Source organism: Heliconius melpomene, chromosome 21 (genome assembly GCF_056956725.1).
Source record: "Heliconius melpomene rosina isolate 202511_hmr_F chromosome 21, ASM5695672v1, whole genome shotgun sequence".
Classification (NCBI taxonomy): domain Eukaryota; kingdom Metazoa; phylum Arthropoda; class Insecta; order Lepidoptera; family Nymphalidae; genus Heliconius; species Heliconius melpomene.
Genome location: NC_140409.1, coordinates 2,526,252 through 2,550,521, shown reverse-complemented (window position 1 = coordinate 2,550,521; position 24,270 = coordinate 2,526,252). Strand labels below are relative to the sequence as shown.

The 24,270-nt window shown below is 30.3% G+C and overlaps 3 protein-coding genes across 9 annotated transcripts; 1 reads left to right on the top strand and 2 right to left on the bottom strand.

Annotated features, from left to right (window-relative positions):
• Positions 1-259: 259 nt before the first annotated feature.
• Positions 260-15,576, top strand: ArfGAP1 (ADP-ribosylation factor GTPase-activating protein 1). Of its 3 annotated transcripts, none has more exons than XM_085206227.1 (9): positions 260-519; positions 591-758; positions 844-957; positions 1,038-1,192; positions 1,535-1,658; positions 1,899-2,021; positions 7,829-7,962; positions 11,137-11,311; positions 12,048-15,576. In XM_085206227.1, the coding sequence occupies exons 1-8, from the start codon at positions 460-462 to the stop codon at positions 11,300-11,302; spliced, it is 1,044 nt and encodes a 347-aa protein (XP_085062353.1). In that variant the 5' UTR covers positions 260-459; the 3' UTR covers positions 11,303-11,311; positions 12,048-15,576. The 3 variants fall into 3 exon arrangements, with proteins under 3 accessions (XP_085062353.1, XP_085062351.1, XP_085062352.1); XM_085206225.1 differs by having other exon boundaries at positions 261-519; positions 1,532-1,658; XM_085206226.1 differs by having other exon boundaries at positions 261-519; positions 1,532-1,658; positions 11,137-11,321.
• Pex16 (peroxisomal biogenesis factor 16) lies at positions 9,426-18,377 on the bottom strand. The gene is made up of 2 exons (XM_085206229.1): positions 18,274-18,377; positions 9,426-17,974 (listed from the first exon to the last, which is right to left on the bottom strand). Exon 2 carries the CDS (start codon positions 17,924-17,926, stop codon positions 16,937-16,939), a length of 990 nt encoding a protein of 329 aa, XP_085062355.1. The 5' UTR covers positions 17,927-17,974; positions 18,274-18,377; the 3' UTR covers positions 9,426-16,936.
• Positions 18,378-20,802: 2,425 nt separating this feature from the next.
• On the bottom strand, positions 20,803-23,540 carry LOC146526826 (uncharacterized). 5 transcript variants are annotated; one of them, XM_085206232.1, is made up of 5 exons: positions 23,357-23,540; positions 22,255-22,376; positions 22,036-22,173; positions 21,651-21,777; positions 20,803-21,229 (listed from the first exon to the last, which is right to left on the bottom strand). In XM_085206232.1, the coding sequence occupies exons 2-5, from the start codon at positions 22,371-22,373 to the stop codon at positions 21,116-21,118; spliced, it is 498 nt and encodes a 165-aa protein (XP_085062358.1). In that variant the 5' UTR covers positions 22,374-22,376; positions 23,357-23,540; the 3' UTR covers positions 20,803-21,115. The 5 variants fall into 5 exon arrangements, with proteins under 5 accessions (XP_085062358.1, XP_085062357.1, XP_085062359.1 ...); XM_085206231.1 differs by lacking the exon at positions 23,357-23,540 and adding an exon at positions 22,474-23,323; XM_085206233.1 differs by lacking the exon at positions 23,357-23,540 and adding an exon at positions 22,530-22,769.
• Between the last annotated feature and the right edge of the window lie 730 nt (positions 23,541-24,270).

The window sequence follows — 24,270 nt, the reverse complement described above, 5'->3', positions numbered from 1 at the left end:
TATATTTAAATAAAACATTTTGTTTTGAGTGACAACTACAAAAATAAATATTACAACACTTATATGATTTATAATCAGATGTACGGTTTTATAAAACAGATGTACGGTATTATCTATTCTCATTTTTATTTACTATGATTAATAAGCATTTCAACAATAGTTCTCCATTTATTAAAAGAAATTATTAATTTCTACTATAATAAAATTGTCAAATTTTGTATAATAATATTAGTAGTCTGTAGTAAAATTCTATTTATCTTTGGTTGCCAACTGGTAAAAAAACGACAACTGCGAACTGACGTTCGCATCGTTCGTACCGGAGCTGAGCTATAATGTGTGAGCATTACTTGCTTTAACTGAGGACGTGTACGGGTACTTTGTTGTGAATTGATCGAACAGGTTCAATTTTATTCTTCCTTGTATTTGTGTGTTTGTTTTAAATTATTCTTACTGCTGAAAATGGCGTCGCCGCGTACCCGTCGCAAACTAAACTTCATACGTACTCAAGATGAAAATCACGTATGTATTTTTTTTTTATTTATTTCATGTAACACAATATGTTTTTCTTATTCACGTTATTTGTTTAATAGAAATGTTTTGAGTGTGGTACACTAAATCCGCAATGGGTATCGGTGACTTATGGTATTTGGATCTGCCTGGAATGTTCAGGCGTTCATCGCAGCCTTGGAGTCCACTTATCATTTGTTCGTTCTGTTACAATGGATAAATGGAAGGACATTGAATTAGAAAAGATGATGGTAAATATTCTACCTTTCATAAATTTGTTATTAATAATTTCATTACTACTTTACGAGATTCTAAATTTTGTATTTCACTAAATAGGTAGGGGGAAATCTGAAGGCCCGTACATTTTTTGAAAGTCAACCTGACTATAGGCCTGATATGAAGATACAACAAAAATATAACACTAAAGCTGCATCAATGTACCGCCAGAAGGTAATATAGAATTTGCATATATATATTTTTAATAATATTCTATATGCTTTTATTTTATAAACATTGTAAGTACTTTTTAGATCACAGCCCTAGCAGAGGGTAATGATTGGAGTCCTTCAGATTATAAGCCAGAAGTAATAGAAAGACCTTCTGACTGGAGTCAATCTCAAACATTTTACTCTTCAGGAGATAATTTTTTCCCAACTAGTGGTTCTGATAATAACATCAGCTACCAGTAAGTTTACACTTTTAGTTATTTTTCCAGCTTCACATTGTATCTCACATGTAGCAGTGTAGGCAGATGGAGCTTAGTGTTAGGACACTCTGCCAAATTCTTGAGGCATTGCATATTCAGTGGAAGAACTCAACACCATGCTTTGCCCAACAAAAATATTAAATTGAATGGGAACAAACAACCTTTCTTGTTTTTAGTCACACACTTGTGCCTCTGCGCCATAATTGGCCTCTCTACTTATCATATTTATGTATAATGTTTCAGTTGTAATTATATGTATATATGTGGGATGAATCCCACTTATTAGTTTTATTGATTGTTGTTTCTATTTAATTAAAGCAGTGAGTATGGAAGTGGACGGTATACAGGATTTGGAAATTGTCCCAAGCAATCTCAGTCAACTCCAATGTCACCAATGCACAGCGGCAATGAAATTGTTGACAACACACTTGCTTCACTAGCAACGGTAAGTTTTTATAGAATTTTTTTTACTTTTTATTGTCTCTATTAATGTTCCCTCGACAATATTTATTTTTCCATATTATAACACAAATATATTTACAATTATGTTGTAATTGAAGGTGCCCGAGGCGACTTGTTTGTATGTTATAATATTTATGTATGAATGTTTTATTTTTGGCTTATTTTTATTTATTTTCATCACTTCCCCCCATGTCTAAAGCATGTGTTCTATTATTTATGTCAGGGCTGGTCTATGTTTGCTTCATCTGTATCAAAAGCCGCCCGCTCGGCAACAGAGAGTGCTGTGAAATATGGAGGAATCGCTACCCAGAAAGTATCAGAGATGGCGTCCACTGTTACTGACAAGGTAAATCTATTTAAGAGTATGGTGCTATATTATTATGATAAGTTATAAATTGCTATATCAATTATATTTTATTAAGGCATACCTTGAATTACAACATTGTGTAATTAGGTGACTATGCTCCTAAAGGGAAAAGTGTATAATTTTTTTAGTATATTTGTAATTTTTTGTTATATTTGCCATATTTATTTCATGTAACACAATTACGAACGAAAATCTTTTATGAGCTAATTCCATCATAACATAAGATTTCTTGGAAGATAGTATAGTTATATGTGTTTATATCACTGAGCTTATGCTCAGCAACATGGTATCACTACCAGCTTCTAATAGTCTCGAGGCTGTTGCAGATTTAGTAGATGTTATGATAATATATATTTATCATGTATTATAAAATGTAGCTTCTTCTTCTGTAAACGCGACGATGGTAGGCTCGATTCCCATTTGGGGAATAAATTACTTTCATTTCTTCGCTCTGGTAATAAGACGATGCGCGGTTTTGAGTTCCGCCACGTCACTCGCAATTTGGTGGTGGGTGGAACACTAACTACCTTCTGTCTACACTGCTATATGTGAGATTCAGCGTGAAGCTATAAAAAGGAAGTATTTCTTCCTGAAAACAAAATAAAATTTGAAATGCAAATATTTGATTTTCACCCCATACCCTTGTAAATAGTTTGGAATCGGGATCGATAGTTCGCCCACTCGTCTCCCACTCCTGATAGAATATCACTCGACGTTCGGAATATTTAATTAATCTTAATGCGAATTGTGAACACTCCACAGCGTAAATAATTAATATATTTTTTTATTGAAACTACCTACTGCTTGCCTATTGTTTACCCTGCGAATTATGGTTCATCCTCATACATAAGTGAATGTCTGATTTTGTTTTAAAAAAGAGAAATGGTACATCACTATATAAATGTTTTAGTATTCAAAACAAGACAAATATATTTTTTAACGTTTTTTAATAGTGTTATTATACACTTGGGAAAGAAAAATACATATTAAGAAAACGTGTATATATATAAAAATATTAACGTAGCGGGATCTTTACCTAAAGAGGTGCGGGTTCAAATCCCGCTGCATTCAAATTGTTATACATTTTCTTAATATTTTTTTAATACTAGAACACCTACTGAATAAAGTTTCAGTAAGGTTAACTTTACACATAAAATATTTTTTTTTATAAATAAAATTAAATATGTGTGATATGCATAAAAAATATTTGTTTCTTATGCTCTCTGCAGGGACTACTTGTACTTGACAAATGTTTGAACTTACGATTTTGAGTTTGTAATTGCGAAGTGTGGCTGTAAACAATCAAGTGGCCAACGAGTGTTGGTTCAATTAAAGAAATAAATTTAAGTAAATTTCACTGGTCAGTTAGCATAAAGTGTGGTTTTTATTAACGCAGTCCAATACTAGTTGTAGAAAGTGGATTATTAACAGATTGATATATTCCTAACTCTCGTTCATTTCATTCCTCATAGTTCAGAATATAGACAACCTATGCGCAAGTAAAGTCTCTGACATAATTGTAATTAAACGTAGAGTGCGATGACAGTGTTAAATGCTCGTTCTTATTTTACGATACGAATAAAGGACACTCGGTACATTAATCTCTGACACTAACTTACATTTAATATAAATCGTGCGCCTGATACTAACTCTGATCTACCTACAAATATAAAAATCAATATAGCTTAGTTAAATAGTGGTTTTGAAATAAAATTAATTAAATTAAAAACCAGCTTCTCGATGTATCCCGCACACAGCAGGGTAGGCAGAGGGAACCTAGTGTTAAGACACTCCGTTGCCCACTTTCCACCAAGTTTTTAGAGGCATTACGTGTTGAGTGGCAGAACTCAACGCCGCGCTTTGAATCGACACTAGAGCGAAGAAATGGAAGTATAAACGTAAATAAATATTTCACTTCCTCGAGTGGGGATCGAACCCACAGCCGTAGCGTTACAGTCACACCCTTTTGCCGCTGCGCCAAAACGGCCTAAAATAATTAATTAAGAAAATATATTTACGCCTAAAGTCGTGACGTCGTACCAAAAGTATTATAATTTATTATTGATCTGTATAATTCATAGCAGAGTTGGAACTAGTTAGAGAGAAATCTGACACTCCGTCCTATACTACCCTACGTCCTATACTGTCCTACTATAATTTATTACTAAGATGATACAAATCATTAAATAGAGATCAGTGTAGTATGCCTTCCTTCGTCCTCGGTAAGCGCTTTACGATACGATAAGATACCTCGCAACGGCTGAGATACCTTGTTACTTGAGCTTTCGAGCACTCTTAGGATGTTCTCTACAAAACGTCGGTTATTAGCAAAGGGGCTTTGTGTTATGCGAAGAAAATATTAAAAAGGAACTTGCATTTTAAACTACTGTGTACATTTATTTTTATATTTTCTTATACTCTTATTTTTCAATTCTGAATTATATAAATAGTATACATTATTTTTATTCGAATAGAAAAATTGATGTTTTTTATTGGTACTGGCGCAGTGTAGACTTTGTTTGACTATGCGATTGTTGCTGGTTCATATGTTATTCGGTTGCGCTAATTTACACTGTAAAAGGGGTTAAGTTGGGGTAACTTATCACGTGTCTACCCAGCGAAAGGAAAGCTCTGGAATAAAAATATATATTAATAAGATAATATATATTATATTTAAAAAAAAATAGAAAAATCGAATTCAATACTCTCGATTGTAGCTTGAGGCACGTCCCAATTATAAGCTTTTAAAGTATTCACTATAATATATAGTTTCCAGTAGACCAGTAGACCATTTTTCTCCTTTAACTTTATGCTATCATAATTTATATAATAACTTAATGACTGTCTATTAATAAATTAATAATATTTTATACTCAGATTAGTAAAGCAAAAATAGAAAAATATAAAATTGTACCCTCAAACGTTTTTTGTTGTTATAAATAGTAACCTATTTTTATTATTAGGTCATTTGTTAGTTTATACCTAACAGGTAGTGCTTAGAGAGTACTTAAATAACAATTGAGACATTCCGTTTTTTCCATCTTTACTCCTTTTCTCGCATTAGGTAAGCAGACGATACCTATTATTGAGACACTTCTTCCCAACCTCCCTTTGTCTATGTGGCAGGGAAACGAAAATAATTTAAATAGGCGTCGAAACCACTAGTGCTAACAGACGCAGTTTCCATCTACTTCTATCTATATATATAAAATCGAAAGGTCACTCACTCATCACGAAATCTCAGAAACTACAAGTGCTGCTAGGAGTCTCAAATTTTGCATAGGAGTTACTTATAGGACGTAGGTGCTCGCTAAGACGGGAATTTGCAATATTCGACTTCTAAGGGGTTGTTTTTGGGGTCGAAAGTTTGTATGAAACTTCGTTAATACAAATGCTAGGAGTCTCAAATTTTGCATGGACGTCACTTATAGGACGTAGGTACATCATCATGGAAACAGAAATTAATAATAACGTAGTTCACGCAGGCGAAGTCGCGGACGGGCCGCTAGTATTTTATAAAATTTGTTATGTTTAATTTGCGAAACTAATATAATTTTGCTTTGTATAAATTTCATTGAATGACCTCACACGTTGTATGTTAAATGTATTGATTTTACCTGACATGCGCTTATCTCAAATTTCTACTGAATATGCACCGAGTTATGCATCAAGTACATTATTGTCGTGGAAATTTGAATAAATATGAACTGTAATAGTTATCAAATAATTTCAATAAATATTTATTTCTAATTTGTTTTGTATCGTAACTCATACCTAAGCGTTCGTTGTTTGTTACGCCTAGGGTAGTGAATTCATTTCCGCGTAAAATATATCTTTCAAAGTTACCTTTACCATTTTGTTTCTGACATTAGATATAGTACCTACATCACATATTTGCACTCAACGGATGGAAGTGTCATAATGGGAACGGAGTGACTTAACTTAGGTTCCCTCTGCCTACGTGAGGTGCCTATGTGAGGTATACAGCGTGAAACTGAAAATAATAATAATAGTACCCCTTACTTCAAGGACCTAGAGCGGCGCCTACATTTGTTTTCTACTTTCTTCTTATTTTCTTCTAAATGATCGCTGCAAAATCTAATGACTCACTTTGTGTTATGAAGTTCAAATACATGAATTTCAAAACGCTTTTCTCAGGTTGACTTGTATTTCGTATAAATTTATGTGAAAAAATTTTGCAACATTATTTTCACACACGTGTTCGGATCCGATGACAATATATTGTTTTCATAGCATGACCTTAATGTCTGACAAGATCAAGATAATGAGAAAATACTTTTAAATGTGTGTTTTATAATTTGTTGAATCTTCTTCTTTTGTCATTATTAAGCGCACAATCGTGTCTACGTCATGTCACTTCGTCATGACGTCTCTCCTTTTTCTGTATAGCGATGTAGGCAGAGGGAAACTGAGAATCACTTCCATTAACTGTCGAATTCTGGAGGAACTGCGTGTTGATTGGCGGAATTCAACGCCACGCTTTGCCTCGTTGCCAGAGCGACGAAATAAAAATAACAAATATTTCATTTTCTGGAATAGGAATCGAGTCTACAACCTGTTGCATTACATACATTACAGTCACTCGCCAGAAAAGTGAGGACAGTCGTGGCGCAGCGGCACAAGCGTGTGACTGTAAACGCGACAGGTTGGTTCGATTGCCATTACACTGGTAATGAGGCCAATCGCGGCGTTGAGTTACGCCGCTCAACACGCAATGCCTCCAGAATTCGGCGGAAAATGGGGAACGGAGTGTTTTAATTCTAGGTTTCTGGGTTCCCTCAGTCTCCCCTACTATGTGCAGAATACAGAGTGAAAATTAATCATATATTGATTTTCATTGATTATAACATAAACGGTTAGAATGCTTAAATAATAACAAAACGGAGAGAATTATATATCTTTTATTATAAATTTCAATGTAATCATAATACTCAAAAATAAAACCATTATCAAATTTAATAAAAAAGTTTCTATTTAAATGAACGCGAATATAGAAGCGCTACTAAATTAATCTATTCTGAAAGTTTAGCTGTGTGTCTCTAAGGTGCTACTAATACGATATTGTCATAGTTGTTCAGAAAGTTATTGAGCTAATGTTAAGTAAGCGATATTAGTTGGCACTTTTTAAGTTATCTCGTCTCTTATTACTTTTTCTTATTTAGTACTTAGGTATATTTCGTAAAAAATTACGTCTGAACAAATTTAAAAAAAAATAAAGTTTTTAGTTTTATATAAGACTAGCGACCCTCTTGCGGCTTCGCCCGCTTTTACTACTGGATTATTCATATAATGTATGTTTGCAAAGCACTTAAGATAATGTGAAAATTAATTAAACCCTAAGGCAACCCGCATTTTCGTAGTTTCAATAAGGATTTTCCAATTATTTTACACAGCCAGGATTTTTTAGTAGGTACGCATGCGCGAAAGTCTATAACGGGTAGGACTTTATACATATTTATCGTATTTATGTTAAGTTACATAAGAATGTACAAGTAATAAACTATATATAAACCTTCCCTGAGAAATACTCGACCTAATGGTGAAAACCGCATCAAAATCCGTTGGGTAATTTAGAAGAAGAAGAGTTAGAAAGTTCAGACAGACACGAAAAGCGACTTTGTTTTATAAGATATAGGATTACACATTTAATCTATTTAAAATGTTACCATTATTTTTCGATACAAAATTAAAGAAAACTGAAAACTAAATTAAAAATGTAAACATCTTAGTAAGGTGACATTCCCTGAGGTGAATTCGGTTTCTAGGTGAACAACCGCGGCGGGTGGAGCTCCCTGGGCGGCACCAGTGAACTGCGCCGCGCCAGCAACTCGAGCACCCTCTTCCGGTCAACGGGCTATGGCGCCATGAAGAATTCCACATCTGAGCCCTATTCCAAATGGTTAGTGGATATTATTTAGTGTTTTAGTACGAGAAATGAAAATATAATATCAATTATATTAGTGTCATTTTCTAAGTGACTACGTTATAATATTTTATAGCTTTTTTATCAGTTACAAATTTAAAAAGATGTTCACGAAATTATTTAACAAATTTATTAGTATAGTGTATTTTATCTGTTTTTCTAACAAATTAAATCTAATATTTTTAACTTGTGAGTATGAGACGTTAATCTTACGGTGATGTGGCAATGTATGTATTTGTGTATTACTTGATAACGTAACTTGCACTATAAACATATATGACCTACATTTGTCTAATTAATATAGTTAATAAGAGTTTTGCGGTTTAAATATAATGAAATATACGAAAAATTAAAAAAAAAGAACTAAAAAAAATATTTAAAAATCTCCTGATCATCTTTAGAAGGGAAAGGAGTTCATTTTAAAATAAGTATGCGATTTTTGAAGCAAATCAGATCACAAGTAGGTTAAAGAGCAGCTGTGATAACATTTTCTTATATTGATAGCTAGATTGATGAATATCTATGAAGAAAATTAAAGCGACTAGATAATAGAAACAAACATTTAAATAGTAAATTTTATGAAATTATGCAGAGCAATTAATAAATCGAATCTTTTTAAATTATATACAATTTTATGTTCTTAGGTAGATTTTTTTAGCTTAATTTCGCTATATTTCGCATGTAGCAGGTTGGGCAGAGGGAGCCTAGTGTTAAGACACTCCTCTACCCATTTGCCACCAAATTCTGGAGACATTGCATGTTTGTTTACTAACAAACATGCAATGTCTAGTACAGCAGAGAATGTCTTGTACGAAAAAATTTCTTTCGACTTGTTCTTTATTTGCCATTTATATCACAATGCCGAGAAATCTCAACACAAGTACAAAATGACTTTGAACCGATCAACCAATTTAGATCAGTGGCGACACCTATAGCATCCATCTCGACATCAGTTAACCGACGATTGTGCACTGTTCTGCACAGTGCCTCAATTAGGTAATAGATCGGTCTGATCGACTGAACGGTTTCTAGGAGCTGCCATTTTAAATTAGTTTCGCGTCCTCGATTCCTTTTAAATTATAGCTAAGTTACTTTATATAAGTATTATGGTTATGTAGGGTAGGCAGAGCGAACCTAGTGTTAAGACACTCAGTTCCCCATTATCCGCCGGATTTTTCGAAGTATTGCGTGCTGAGTGCCGAAACTCAACGTCGCGTTATATTCATACTAATTATGGTCAAGTAAAAAAATGTTTTGTAGCGAACCGATACTTTTCTAATAGAAAAAGTAATATTTTTTTATGGGAATCATTGAATCTATTTTTCCAAGAAAATCCATTACCTAATGCTGATAGCTTCCAAAGGGAATGTAAATATACATCTTATTTATTTATGTAAGTAAGTATCTAAAGGTTCCTGGACCTACAAAAAATAAAACAATTTTCCATAGTATAAGATCTTTATTTGAGAGGATACTCTATTTCATCCCCATACTCTGATTGTAATATGAGATATATAATGAGATCGAAAAGAATGGTATACATTGATGCATCGTTTCTTAATTTCTTTCTTAGCTAATAATAGCGGAAAAATAATTAACAGTTACATATAGTTTTATTGTAAACATAAAATTATTTCTTAAATATTATTTAATTTTAGTTCAATCAAGTTTTGAAATCTGTAGCTATTTAATTTTGAGTCATAACCTTCGGATTTCTTTATGACATAAATATCTTTCATGAAGAAGATAATATTTTAAAAAACTTAAAAACTTTAAACCCGACTAGAATTAATTAATACTTACTATTAATTAATAATTACTACTACAAGACCCATGAAGTCTTAAAAAGAATCATTGGTTATTATCACTGGTTAACGTGAAACATTCAACAAGTTTAGAAATATTGCAATATAGGCACTGCAATGACATTAATCAACGACAAGCCAAGGTTAATTACTTTCTCGATTGTAACAGTAACTTCATTTGTTTGAGGAAACTATCTATGTATATTGATTAGTTGGTTCAATCTCACTTACTAAGACTAGGTAAGGGGTTTGTTGTGTGACCGTGTGACTGACCTAAGTCTGGCTTAGTAGGTCAGAGCGCTTGGAAGGTTTGCGAGAGGCGCGGGTTCAAATCCCGCTACGTTCAATTTTTATAAATATTTTTCTTTCCTAAATGTCGATTAACACTTTTTTTGTATAAATTAATATATGTGGTTATGTGTGTTTGTATGTGATTTTCCGTTTTGGTTTTTGCATCTGGGTTTTGCCAAGTCGAAATTAGATTAAAGTATTTTTTTTGTGTCCATCAATATCGATCAAATATTCTTTATTTGTTTTATATTTTTTACACTTAGCTTAAGTAAACAACAAAAAATTAAGTATTAAATATAAATTAAATAACAATAAAATACATATTAAGATAAAATATAAATACTCATTACTTTAGCTCGGGCGATGCAAATGGCAAATTCAATCATAGTTCGCTTACTCGTAACGTATAAAAAGGGAGGCCAGGGACGAATGGCCTAATTAAACAACTAAGCTCTAGCCTAGATAGCTCAGAAGGATATTTATAGATTGCCATTACCTTTTACATTTAGTTTTAACGTTAAGGTTTTCAACCAAGCGATGAATGTCAACTGTAATTAAATGTAGGGTTACAATAATGTTAGATTAATTTCCGGATACGTGTAGCACTATGAAAACTAGACACAAATAGAGTTCTTTTTAGAGTAGTAGTAGTTAGAGTAGTTTTTTTCTGTCTTATAATTTCAATACAAATATTTTTTTCCGTAAATTTAAGTTCTTTTTTCACGCCGTATCTGGCATATAGCCACCCTGCAATCCTACCCAGGCAGAAGGAGCCTAGTGTTAAAACACTCCGCTCCCCGTTTATGGTTGAATTCTGGAGGCCTTGTATGTTAAGTGGCAGAACCCAACGTCGCATTTTGAATTTTTCGAATCTAAATGTCTGCGAATTTATAGTGTATGAAACTAAAAGTTGCACAATTTTGACCTAGCCCAGGAAAACTAGATGTAAACGTTCTTGCGAATGGGACTTCAACTTAAAACCCACCTGTCTCGGCGCCCTCTTAATTTGGGCCTTCCTTAACACTTATTTTATTATTACCAATACATTTTTCAGGAATGAACAAACTCAACCCGGCATAGTGCCATCCGTGGCGGCGCGTAACAACCTGGACTCTCGCGATCTGTCCCAAGTTGGAGTTTCGAGCCCTCCCCCGGATATCAAGAGCATCACCATCAAGAAGAAGCGCGATGATGACTCATGGGATTGGCTAAATAACTAAAGACAATTGGTTGGTATTGGTTAGTTGATCAAATAATTTTTTTTATACATTTTTTTGCTTTTGATATTTAAAGCGGTATTCATCTTATTTAGTTATTTTTAATCGTACAAAGATTAAAGTGCTCTTTAGTAAAAACTTTACAATTTTATAATATTGACTGCTCAGTGACTTGTGTTATGGCATAGCGAATTATATTTTCTTCAATATGTGGCAAGATGAACCTGACAGCGTTTTTCTAAACTGTCCCATGAATATTTTTAATAATTATTAGAACAGAGTATAAGAAAAATTACCAAAATCAACCTTGGCTAATTTTTTTTTTCATCTTTTCACATTCTCACTATTATCGTTTTGTTTGTGATAAAATAATCCATCCCATATTTTTTTTTGAGGGCGTCGTCGGCGAAATTTTTTGTATTTGCTTTTAATATCATACGTGCGAAAAGAAAAGGAAGAACTCTATTGTGTCATGAACGCTTTTATTTTACTGTTTGTTCAAAAGAAACAGATATATTATTGGAGTTAGAAAGAGTTAGCTGGTCTCAGGTGCAGTGTTATACATCGAACTGATTAACCTGATGTAATATGCGTTCAGCTTTCATCGATAAATGGAGAACACATCTCAAAAAGAATTTCAATTCACACCAGTAGTTCCTGAGACTAACACGTTCTATAAAACAAACACCTCAGCTTTATAATATTAGTATATATTGACTAATTTGATTCACCTTTTTTTTTCTTTCAGGCAACAGAAAAAGAAAAATGCAACAAAATTTGCTGATGTGCAATTATCAGTAGATCATAGATTTTCACTCTATAAATGTTTTGATTTCCTTCATTATGCGTTTGTAGTACAAAAATATTACCCCTTTTATTGCAATAGTTGAAGTATGTAATTTTGATGTCATTTAAATTATTGTTCCACGAAGTTGTATTCGTCATATTGCTTGTGTAGATACATTATAAGATACGTGCATTATATTGAATATTTTAATGTCTATATTTCATTCAAGCTATTTTCACGAAAGAACATGTACATATTTGTTAAGCTTCAAAGAAGGAGAGCAAGTATTATTTTCTTTTATATGTATTAAGTAATATACAATGGAGCTACACAATATATTATTAATTCTATAAAAACTATAAGAATATAATATATTTTATCACTTGATATGGCCATAAGATGGATGATCAATAATGTAGGCCAGCATTAAAAAAAACCAAGTTATCAAGATATTTACTTGGAAGCAGCTGTTTCTATTTATCATGGAGAAATGCATTTCATTTCACTTTCTGGCAGTCTAAACTAAAAATTCAAACATTATTATTAGGGGGCCATCTATAAATTTGCGTCACATATAGTTGCGTTAATAGGGGTGAGGAGGTATCCTAAATTTTTTGACATCACATCATGAAAACACGAAATTTGTGTGATCGAAAATTATTTCAGAAATGCTGTTTGAATTTAATATTTTCTAGATGTAAAATTGTAAAAAATGTGGCTTATTGTAATAAGGTAGGGATGTCTCATAACTGTCAACATAATATCATGAAAGTCGTGATGTAAATTTATAGACGGCCCAAATATTGTGCTCGACTATTACGCTTATATAACTACATTTTTATATTCCAACTTTTTACCTGTTGTCATTTTCAAAGAATATTTTATAATATGCTGTTGATATCTAAATTAGGTTAACACTCGAATCGACTGTCAATTTGTTGCAGCTTATTTTACACTACAGCCTTCCTCCTATATTGTTATTATTTGTATTTTTTTTATATTTCTGACCTTTAAATATAAGAAGAAAATAAAACTTTCATTATAATAGATACATTAATCGCGATCATTTGTTTTTAGAGCCGTATTGAATAATTCTTTGAATTTTTTAATCAATACAGACTAGGGTGCCAATCGACAGTAGTGTTTTAGGTTATTTATAAATAAGACTGGCACAAAATTTGTAATGGTTGTTAAAACAAAAAACTATTTTCTATCACATCTAAAATCAGACGCCTATAAATCCTTATTCGTAAAGAAATAAAAATATTTTAAATTATTTTCTCAAATTCAATAAAAGAATATGTAATTTTTCGTATTACTATTTTGGTAAAACTAATAAAAATACATTTCATATATTTCTATTAAATGAATACGTTGCTGAAATATGATATTCTACAGCCTTAAAGAAATTATACAATACTTATCTCACGTATTAGCGCCTGATCTTTTACTTCTAATCTTCCTATCAACAAAACTCATTGAAACATTTTAGTATACTATTGACAATACTAATTAAAACATAAATGTTGGTAGCCATTATGAATTATAATTAATGTTTAATAAATCATTTATTTAAGTAGAAAATTTTAATAAAAGAGCCTAAAGAATCGATTTGATTGCTACATATTAACTAAATTGATTTTAAAACGTGCATAGGAATATAAAATTAAATAAAAATGTTTTTTTTATCTTCTACACATTTAGATAGTGAAGTGAAAGCTAGAAAGGTCCCCTAAAAGAGGTAAAGAGGCCATTCATAAATTACGTCACACGTTAAGGAAGTGATGGCGTTGGCGAATGTGACATCACATTTTAAAATACAATATACAATTTCGGAACTGCTGTTTTAATTATATAATTTCTTGATTTAAAATTGAATCTATAAAAATGTGTGACGTTACACACTCATGTGTCACACTAAAGGGGTCAAAAGGGGGGAATTCATGACGTAATTTATGAATGTTCTAAAAGACATTGTGCCCATAGCAGCGGAAATTTTGAAGCTTATATAAAAATTCATTGCTTTTCCTTTTCTTTTTTAAATACCATAAAGGTACATTTAAATAAATCATTTTAAATCTTATTAATTACAATTTTTACGTACATTACGTCAACACTGAAACACGGAAGACTTACTATCTGTATATATTAGTAAAATGCTCAATCACGTATTATGTTTAAACTTAAGATTTCTTTATAAGAGAATGTGAAATATTAAATAGTTCAATATACTTACTTCTATATTATATATTTTCAAATAAAACATGTTATTCGATCGAATTTAATTTTGTTTTTTAATATTTTTAAATGTTAGTTTTTGTGGCAAAATATCTGATTTCTTTATGCATTTATTATTGTAATTTTTATTGTAAAAATGATGATTGATATAAAACTAATCTTATAATAATCGTCCTAAAGATTATTTTTAGTATAATTTTAATGAAAATACAATCACTTATGATTTACATTTTAAAAACAAACTTTTATAAACAAACGTCCTATATATTTAGACTGTTGTATAATTATTTTTATATATAATCAAAGTAAACTATTTACTATATTAAATGATATAAAATATAATTTTGAAAATTCGCTGTACTTTTAAAATGCAATTTATGTATTATATTTAAAAAATATGTAAATTATTATCTTTTGACACTATGTGCAATAAATTATAATACTTAATAAAAAATATATGTCATTATAAATTTATCGCATCGTTTTATGTTATAATTTCTTAGGCATGGCTATTTTATTAGAAACTAAATATAGTTTACTTGATAAGTATTGCCTACTATAGTAAAAAGTATTTTTTTGGCCATTTTAATTAAGATAATGTTATATTTCTATGTACAAAATATTGATTATTATAAAATTAAAGTATGCATTAAGGAATTGTTTATATTTATTTTGCATACTGTGTACATATATCTGATTACTATCGTTGATGAAATGTCATTTTTTGTATCTTGCTTATAACAGGATAGGCAGAGGAAACTCACTGTTAAAACACTTAGTTCCCTAAAATGATAAATTTCGGGATATTGCGTGATAAGTGGTAGACCTCAATGCCGTGCTTTTTCTTGTTATCCTCTGATAACAGGAAATGAAATATTATTCATTCCCCTGAGTCTGAATCGAACCCGTGACACGCCACGAGGGCCTCCACCACGAATTAGCTAGGTTTTATATTTAAGTGTTTATTTACTTGTGAGAGAAAATGAAATCTCAAATAAAGTTTACTTGTGAGAGTTTATTTTGTTTCGCTGGTTATTATTGAGTATTGAATAAAGAATATTATATATTATGAAACTTTGGAAGCATTCGTCAATCAATAACTTATATTTTATGCAAATGTATGAATATCTTCTTGTTGTTACTATACTTTACCGATGAAATAATAGATTGATAAACCTTTGGATGTTAGTATAATTTTATCATTTATTATAACTGTATTGAAATTATCAATAAATAAAGAATCTTAAATGTGCCATATTTTTTTTATTATTCCCAAGTTATATGATAAATATCACATACATAATATATTAAAAAAATTAAAACATATAGTGTAGAATTATACTTAATGGAATAAATGGAGTATATGTAACTATCTTTTAAAAGATAATATTGTTTTTGTCATTTTATATTTACACAAGAAATGCTTCATTTATTTTTTATTTTCATTAAGATGATTATAACATAAGAATATTGGATTAATAAAAAAATATTTATATTTCAATAATTTGTGAGAGAAAATTACTATATTACATACAAATACACCAAGTGACAACCCTGACTATGAAGTAACAAATATTTTTCATATTTATTTCCTTTAATTCTAAGCAAATATCCCTTTGTTAAAATAGTAAATTAAACACTAGAAACCACATCCTTAGTAATAATTAAATAACAACTTGAAACTTATGAAACCACAATACCCTTCACATAATATTAAATGTTATGTAATTGGATTAACATAAATATATCCTTATAGTATATGTCTAACATTTAGTTGGAGTTGTCATGATTTGAAGATTTGTTTTTCAATTATTCACGTCCAGAAAAAAGTACACAAGTCCAAAATTGTAATTTCACAGAAAAGATATACAAAGTTTATATGCAATTGAAACATTATTGGCAATTGTTCCTAATAAAAATGTTTAAAAACAAGTATTTTTTAGCTTCATGCTATTTCTTGTACCTAATGTTTAGACATTTTTGAGACATGAGAATTGAGCAGATGACTGTTGCGTTAAAGCTGCAGTCTTTATTTTCAAATTATTTTATTTTTATATAACATATTCTACTTTTATAATGCTTACATAGATTTTAAGAGGCACTAAAATGATTTCTTACAAAGCAATTGAAAGCCAATTTAAAACTGAATAACAATTAATTCATGAAACTTATTTATTATTCATTTATGTATATGTATACTATTGTTAAGGCATTATTAAAATAAATATCTTTATGTGCAATATTTTTAAATTAGATTGAATCTTAAACTAAACAAACTAAATAACAGGAATGCTATGAATATAACATCGCAGATATGGATACAAGAATACTATATAGGTGTTGGATATAAAATTATTTCAGATTAGATTTGAACAATTTCAGTACATTAGAGTATTAGAGTAGAATTTACATTTACATGTGAATCAAGATTAGTATCAGGTCAGCCAGCTGAAATGACAGGCCCATCGTCCTAGTTGCATTTAAGTCTCAAAACTCTTATATTGAATTTGGTCATGGTCAGGTTTTTATTTCAGATTCCTGATTAACATACAATTTCATATTACTTCCATAACATCCCTGCTAAATAATTCAAACGCAAGTAAATTGAATATCTATGATGCCCACATGTAGAAGTAAATATCTTGCCAGTGGTTAAGATATTGAATGATAGGGCTGCATATAAATGAAAGCACAGGAATTTTGTTGGATGCAGATGTTAAAATACTTTCAATAACATTCTTAGAATAACCATTGTACATAGGACTACGGAGCGAATATAGAATTAATCCAAGTTTTCTCCGGCTTAACTCTAATCTTTGTTCATATGTTAAATTATCCATGTGACGATTATATAATTTAAAACTTGCCATGTCAATGCCTAAAGCTACTAGCCATTGTTTCCATGATTTGCTTCCAAATATTCTCATTGCTGCAAGGTGCACCAGAGGTTTTAAAATATGCAATAATTCTGCATTAAACAAATCTTTCCCTTCAATAGATGGTGATATGTTATCTTCCTTAATTTTCAAAGGCTGCCAGTCTCTCAAGGCTAGAGGTGGTGCTCCATCAACACGCCTCACAACTCTTCCTGACCTTTTTAAGGTAAAAAAGGAGTTAGAGCTTTCATCTACATCTTTACTCTCGGTAAACTTTTTTCTTTGTAAAGCTGGTATAGGTGGATGTTGAATAGGTATCTCCTTGTATCTATACAATAACACAATGGCCGAAGCACATTTGAACATCTGAAGTAAAGATGTTGCAGTCCATTTTCCTTTTGTACCCCATCTGTTTTTAACTACAAGTTCTACAAATACTTCACAATAATGGATTACAGTAAGCCATATTTTTATTTGCTCTTGTAAACCATAGTTATTTAATTCACTTCCATAAGCTTCTCTTATGAGTCTGTCATTAAATAGGGACAATAATTTCGATAATGAATAAACAAGTTCAGAAATAATTGGTGATTTGTTTATTTTACCCGCTACAAAGTAGGATGACCATGTTGCAACAGTTTCTACATCAGTTACTATTCCTGGATTATTAATTACCCATTTCTTATAAATAGCATACAACTCCGTGAATGATAATTTTTTATCCATTACTGTTTATAACTATGGTGTTTTTTAAGATTCCAGCTATAGGATAATCTGTAAAGATCGTTTATTTATGTTATTACAAAACATTCAAACTGAACAGACATTCTATAGAAAATTGCACATAGATGTACTAATTCATAATTCTTATTAACTTAATTTTATCATGAAACCAGCATAAAATATTGAGATTGTTTACTCCAAGTGCCACAATATAATAACGATTATTTTAATAACGTTTTATATACTTCCAAAGCGTAATATTTTAATTTATAGTAATCAGTATTCACTTAGAATACTCGTAACTAATTACAGCAATTGATGGAGAATCTTGCAGTAACTTAGTTACTTACCCTTATAATACGTAGGACAGGGTGGACCACTTTCCTGCAAAGTTTTGATGATAACAAATTTTTACACACAGTAAATATTTCATGTGACAGTAAGTATTCATAATCTGTAATTTTTATGTCAAAGTCAAATAAATAAATTTTAAATATTTTTCCTTAAATTTTGCAACAATGATTAAAAATATTTCAATCTACTTTTAGGAATTACTTAAGCAAAAGTTTTATATATAAGTAAATACATGTGATTTGAGTATTGACATCAGAGGTTCTCCTAATACATGAAAAGATCTTGGATATGCTTTAGATATATCACATGATGACTTGAATGTAAGCCAAAAAAAATAATTTAATATTATTATTACTTTTTAACTTAAAAATTGTTTTATGCTTCGTTTACCTGGCATTAATCTTAGCATTTATTGTCACTCCACATACTCTTGTCTGCAATACATTAGGGATGCCCGATGATCATCGATTTTCGATGATCATCGATGTTAGCAGACAAAATATCGATGTTTTAACATCGATGTTGCGATTAATAAAACATGAAGTCAAGTGTGTGTCGTTTCATCTTTTATACAAGAAAAAATTGTGACAGTTGACACTTGAAATCCTTCAATTGACATATAAATAAAAACACTGTGTGAATGTGGCCTGGATGAAGGTTCCCCTTCCCATATTCTTTTATATATTCCTTGGTCCGTTCCTTGTATGATTTTCCTTCCTCATGTAGTTCCCCGTCCCCTTAATATTCAGTGTTTGTTAATGTTTGTATTTACTCCTCTGTGCAAATTTTGATGTAAATATATTAAATTTATTAATATTAAAGTATAAGCTAACAACTTTGTAAAATATTACTTATTACTAACCCGTTACTAAGTAATAAGTATATATTGTAATATAATATAATATACTTACTTATAGGTAAAGGCAGTATCTTAGCTGGATCTCTTTTTAACGTGCTTTCTCTTATTGCGTAATATTGTCTTTTTTTTACCGTACATTCTCCTTTGTGTGTTTTCCATTCAAGTGGCGAAGTAATTAGTGCTGAACTGGCACGCTCATCGGCATAATTATAGATAACGAAAACTGAGTGTCTTCTACTTTCATGTAGTACAAGCGTCAGACAATATAATGTGACATTGGTTACCAAATTATCCTATTCTATAGTTGGTATTGTCAAATTGTACAGAAAGATAGAAATGTGACTGTGATATGAGAATATGAAAGCCCCCTTGTTTTAATTAAAAATGTCTTATGATATTATAATTGTTGTATTTATTGATAACTGATGAATGAATTAGTCCTAGCGCAGGGGCACAAAAATGTGCTGCACAGTTGACTGGTAGTGGGTTATTTATTTAAATATATAGCTGAAGCAGGATGTATATAGCGTGAAGTTGTGGGGAAAAGAAAAAAGACATTGATATCACCTAACATCGGGGAAAAGAAAAGGAAAGAAAAAAAATCTGAACCCTTTCTTTCCTACATTAAGAGCACCTCCATTCAATAAAGACTGACAAAGAAAAAGAAGAAAATGATCGTCCAATTCAATTTCTAACATACACAGAAGATGGTATTGATACGGCCATTAATATTTATCAGTATGTAAATAATTGGAATGACCCTGTAGAAATTTTAACACTCAGTGGAAGAAGGGAAGGGAAGGGGAAGTATTTCAAAATCCAGAAAAGTTCATTAGAGATTTGATGCATTTTTTTTTTTTTACTTATTTCAAAGTCAAATATCAAAAACAGAATTTTTTATAGTCTTTATCTATATATATAAAATCGAAAGGTCACTCACTCATCACGAAATCTCAGAAACTACATGCGCTGGGAATCTCAAATTTTGCATAGGAGTTACTTATAGGACGTAGGTGCTCGCTAAGACGGGAATTCGCAATATTCGACTTCTAACGAGTTGTTTTGGGGTTGAAAGTTGGCGAAGGCGACGAAGGTTTCGGGGGCGAAGCCGCGAGCGGGCCGCTAGTACTGTATATAGCTAGGCAGAGATAACCAGCGTAAAGAGACCTCTTTTCCCACTATTGCCTAGAATTCCAAATATTGTATTAAATGGCTAAGCTCAGTGTCACTCTTTATATTGTCATTTGACACCATTGAAATCACCCACATTGATCATGCTTAGTCAGACAATTAAACAACAGACAAAAAATTATTATCTGGCTTTTTAATTACTTTATTTATTTTGATACATTTAGTGCAGTGCTAATACCCAAAATTATAACAATTGATAATATAATTGTTTTGAGCCAATAGAGATATGTAATAAACAGTTTTTAGTTACAGGATGACTTTATAGTACCTGTTATAACTAAGGCTACTTACATAGAATAAAGAACCCCAAACCTCTCATTCCCAGTACAAATGATAATCTAGATTATGAATATGTCAATTTTATATACAATTTAATTATAAACCACTATATTTATACAACAGTATCTTGCAAATAGTACCTGTTGTTGCTGAACAAATAATAAAAGTGAATATAATTTTAATAAAAATCGAAACATTTTTATTTAATAATTTATTTAAAAAAATATATTACCTAAAATTATTACATAGTTTCTAGTTCATATATTTATATCTATAAGTGTAGATGGTTAAAGAAAAAGTGTGATGTGATTTATAAAATATATCACCCTATAAGTAAAAAAATCTCTTTGTTTTACTTGAAATTAGAAAAAAATCTGTACAAATGAAAGTTGTAACAAAGAATTAAACAAAAAAACAAGATTTTTCAAAGATATATATTTTTTAACTTATATGGATAAAGTAAACCTAACTTAGCAGAAAAAAAAGATAATATAAAATGTAAATTAAAGTTAGTTTTTAACTGAATCTGAAACATTAGTTTCTTCTTCATGAGCCTCATCTGCTGTACTAACATCATTGACGTCAATACCTGTGTCATCTTTGCTAATATTTGCAAGTTCCTCCTGAAAATCAATAGAAAAGATTATGTGGGTATAGCTTTAATGCTGTTGTGGTACAGCAGCTGTGTCAGACTGTAAAAGAAACGGTTATGGGTTCAATTCCACTCAGGGAAATGAATTATTTCTCATTGCCTCCTGCTAGTAAGAAGACAAGGCGCGGCATTGAGTTTCGCCACTCAACCACATTATACTTTGTAAAAAAGCAGCTTAAAAATGAATATGACACTTCAATAATAACACTAGTTTGCTAACAGTATAATAAATAATTAGCTTTATGTATCAATGCTCTAATATCTAATAATGTATATTATTATAAATATCAAGTATCAATATTCCTTACAGAAATTACAATATTGAAAAAAAAACATATAAGTCAGCAGGCAAAGCTGCCAGCAGGCTGCTAGTGTTCAAAAAAATTAAATACCTTGATGACCTCCACAAAACTATTAGCTTCCTCTAACATTTGTTTATTCAGAGCAGTTTCTTCTTTCAGATCTTTAATAATTTGTTGAAGTTTATCAGATTCTTCTAGAACTTCTTGTAAGGCGAGTCTTAAAAGATTAAAAAATGGTTAGAAAACGATAAGCACAAATTAAAAAAACTATTCATAACCAATATTGTTTGTTATAATTCCTAAAAAATTTTGTAGAAATTTTGTTAATTTTGTAGAAAGAAATTGTAGAATAAATTATTAAAACCATTTTATAATCATAACTGAAACCAATTTTGTATTTTTCTTATCCATATCCAAATATGAAATGTTATACTCGTAACATTCCTGTTAAATGAGATGTTATTAGAATACTTACTGCATCTTGTTTGCTAATATTTGCCAATATTTTTCAGAAGCTCCTTCTAGATTTGTTAAGTCATCAGCACTGATTTTATTTTCAAGATTAACTTGAGTTTCTTTTGTTGATAAGTTTTTCATTCTTATTTCAACATTTCTAAAATTTAAAACTTTGTTAGGTTTGGTATATAAAAATAGACTATAAATTTTATTTTAGTAATTATTACACAAAAATTACATTGGAGGTTCTTCGCTTAGTTGGTGTTTTAAGCTTTTTGTAGATCTACCCACTAAAATTTCTGTAACAGATGCAGTATGCTGAAGGGTTTTAAGAGATTTACGTGTAGCCCGCGGCATTTTCTGAAATAATATAACAATAACAACATTTAGTTTGTACAATAACATCAATGTAACTTGAAAACTTCATATATTACTAGCATTCGTAGTTTCGTAAGACCTGAGAGTATTATTTCCTCGTTTTATTATGTACTTATATATATGTTCTTCTTGTACCACTTAAATTTCTGATGGTTCACTGGTTTGATTTCTCTTAAGAAAAGAAATCCGTCATCCGTTTGAATTGAATTCTTGATATACGGCGTTTCGAGCATACCAGTCATACGTTTGTCGCCAAATACCATTTGACATTTGTTATTTGACAATTACTATTCAATTAATTCAACTAACTTTATACAAGGAACGTTAATATAGCATTGATATAATATAAACCCAAAGGGTTTTATACACACCAATGTGTTATAGTCAATTATATTAATTACGGTACCGTACTACACATTAATGTTTTGATATATATTTTTTGTATTAAAGAAAAATAAAAAAAAAAAAAAACGCTTGAAATTGTAATATATATTTTATTATAAGCTACAAATAAGTAGTGATTGGCGCCATTAGCTAGTAAGTTTATCATCTTATAGTTATTAAGACGTAATATACGTACACAATAGAAAACGTCTTTGACTTAATTTGTATATGATTTTATTTTATATTCACATTTTTTTAATAGTGAATTTTTCTTTGTTTTTTTCTCAAGTAGTAGTTTTGAAAATTTAATATCATGTTCATCTGTGTTATAGTATCTCTGCATTTAGTTTAAAAAAATATATTTTAAAATATTTAATTAAAAAGAGAAAAACAAGGAGAATTGGCAGACCAAAACGGAGATTGCGAGACGAGCTGGACAATTACAAGCATGACTGGGTGCTCAATAGCGCGAAATAGACCAGAGTGGAAGAAGTGGAGCGAGGCCTTTGCCCAACAATGGGGCAGTACAGGCTAGGGAAAAAAATAAAAATCAAGGTATAATCGATATAATTAAATACCTAAGTATATTATAGTCTTGTCAATTAAGTTTATATTGATATTCTGTATTGGTTCTAAATAAACGTCAAAGTCATTATAACAGACTAGCACAAACTAGTATATAGTTGCTAGCAATTAATAAAGCAGCAATTAACAACAGCAGCTAGTAGAAGTTCCTTGTGGAGAACTTTTCGCTTAATTTTTGATAAACAGACGTAAGTTTTTGACATTTGACATCTGGTAGGTTGTGCTCACAGAGTATTTTCTTTAATTAGCGGAATTTATACACTCTCGTCGATAGATAGATAGGGAATATTTTAGAGGTCCTAAATGCTTTGGTAATTTTATTTACTAAGCATAGAATTTTATAATGTTAACTTTCTAAAAGATATAGACTATTATGGAAGTGACAATTAATTGAAGTTGAAAAATATAGCATAAAAAATATTGATTATTAATAGTCTAAATTCCTATTTTTATGAACGAATAGTAATTATCGTATTGTAAATAAACTTTTTATAAGTTATTTTTTAATTTTCATATAAAAATTTAGAATATTTAGAAATATATTTATAACATTTTTGACGAAAATGAATGACTTAAATTTCTTAAAATTATTATCCCCAATAATAAATTAATAATATGTTATATGGTTCATGCTTTACCATGTTATATGCATCAATTATTCATCTAATGCAGGGTTTCTTAAACTATGTAGCAAAATTCTGGGATCGCGAGAGATTTTAATGTCAAATATTTATATATAATAAATAAAATGTTATAATTTTTTGTGCAATTTTTAATTTTAGATTTTTGTATGTTTCAAAACGAATTCTAAAACTATATATTTTCATATGTATATGTATATTGTTACCTAATAAATAAATCATCAAAAAATATTAATTTATTTTTCTTTTATATTTGTATGGGGGGT

Bases quoted from the DNA above. Each gene is read 5' to 3' on its own strand.
- ArfGAP1 (XM_085206225.1), top strand. From the start codon at position 460: ATGGCGTCGCCGCGTACCCGTCGCAAACTAAACTTCATACGTACTCAA. The intron at 759-843 runs GTAAATATTCTA...TTCACTAAATAG, and splicing joins TTGAATTAGAAAAGATGATG to GTAGGGGGAAATCTGAAGGC. The intron at 958-1,037 runs GTAATATAGAAT...AGTACTTTTTAG, and splicing joins CATCAATGTACCGCCAGAAG to ATCACAGCCCTAGCAGAGGG.
- LOC146526826 (XM_085206230.1), bottom strand. From the start codon at position 22,421: ATGTTATTGTACAAACTAAATGTTGTTATTGTTATATTATTTCAGAAA. The intron at 22,174-22,254 runs GTAATTTTTGTG...TTTAAATTTTAG, and splicing joins CTAAGCGAAGAACCTCCAAT to AAATGTTGAAATAAGAATGA. The intron at 21,778-22,035 runs GTAAGTATTCTA...TAATCTTTTAAG, and splicing joins ATATTAGCAAACAAGATGCA to ACTCGCCTTACAAGAAGTTC.
- Pex16 (XM_085206229.1), bottom strand. From the start codon at position 17,926: ATGGATAAAAAATTATCATTCACGGAGTTGTATGCTATTTATAAGAAA.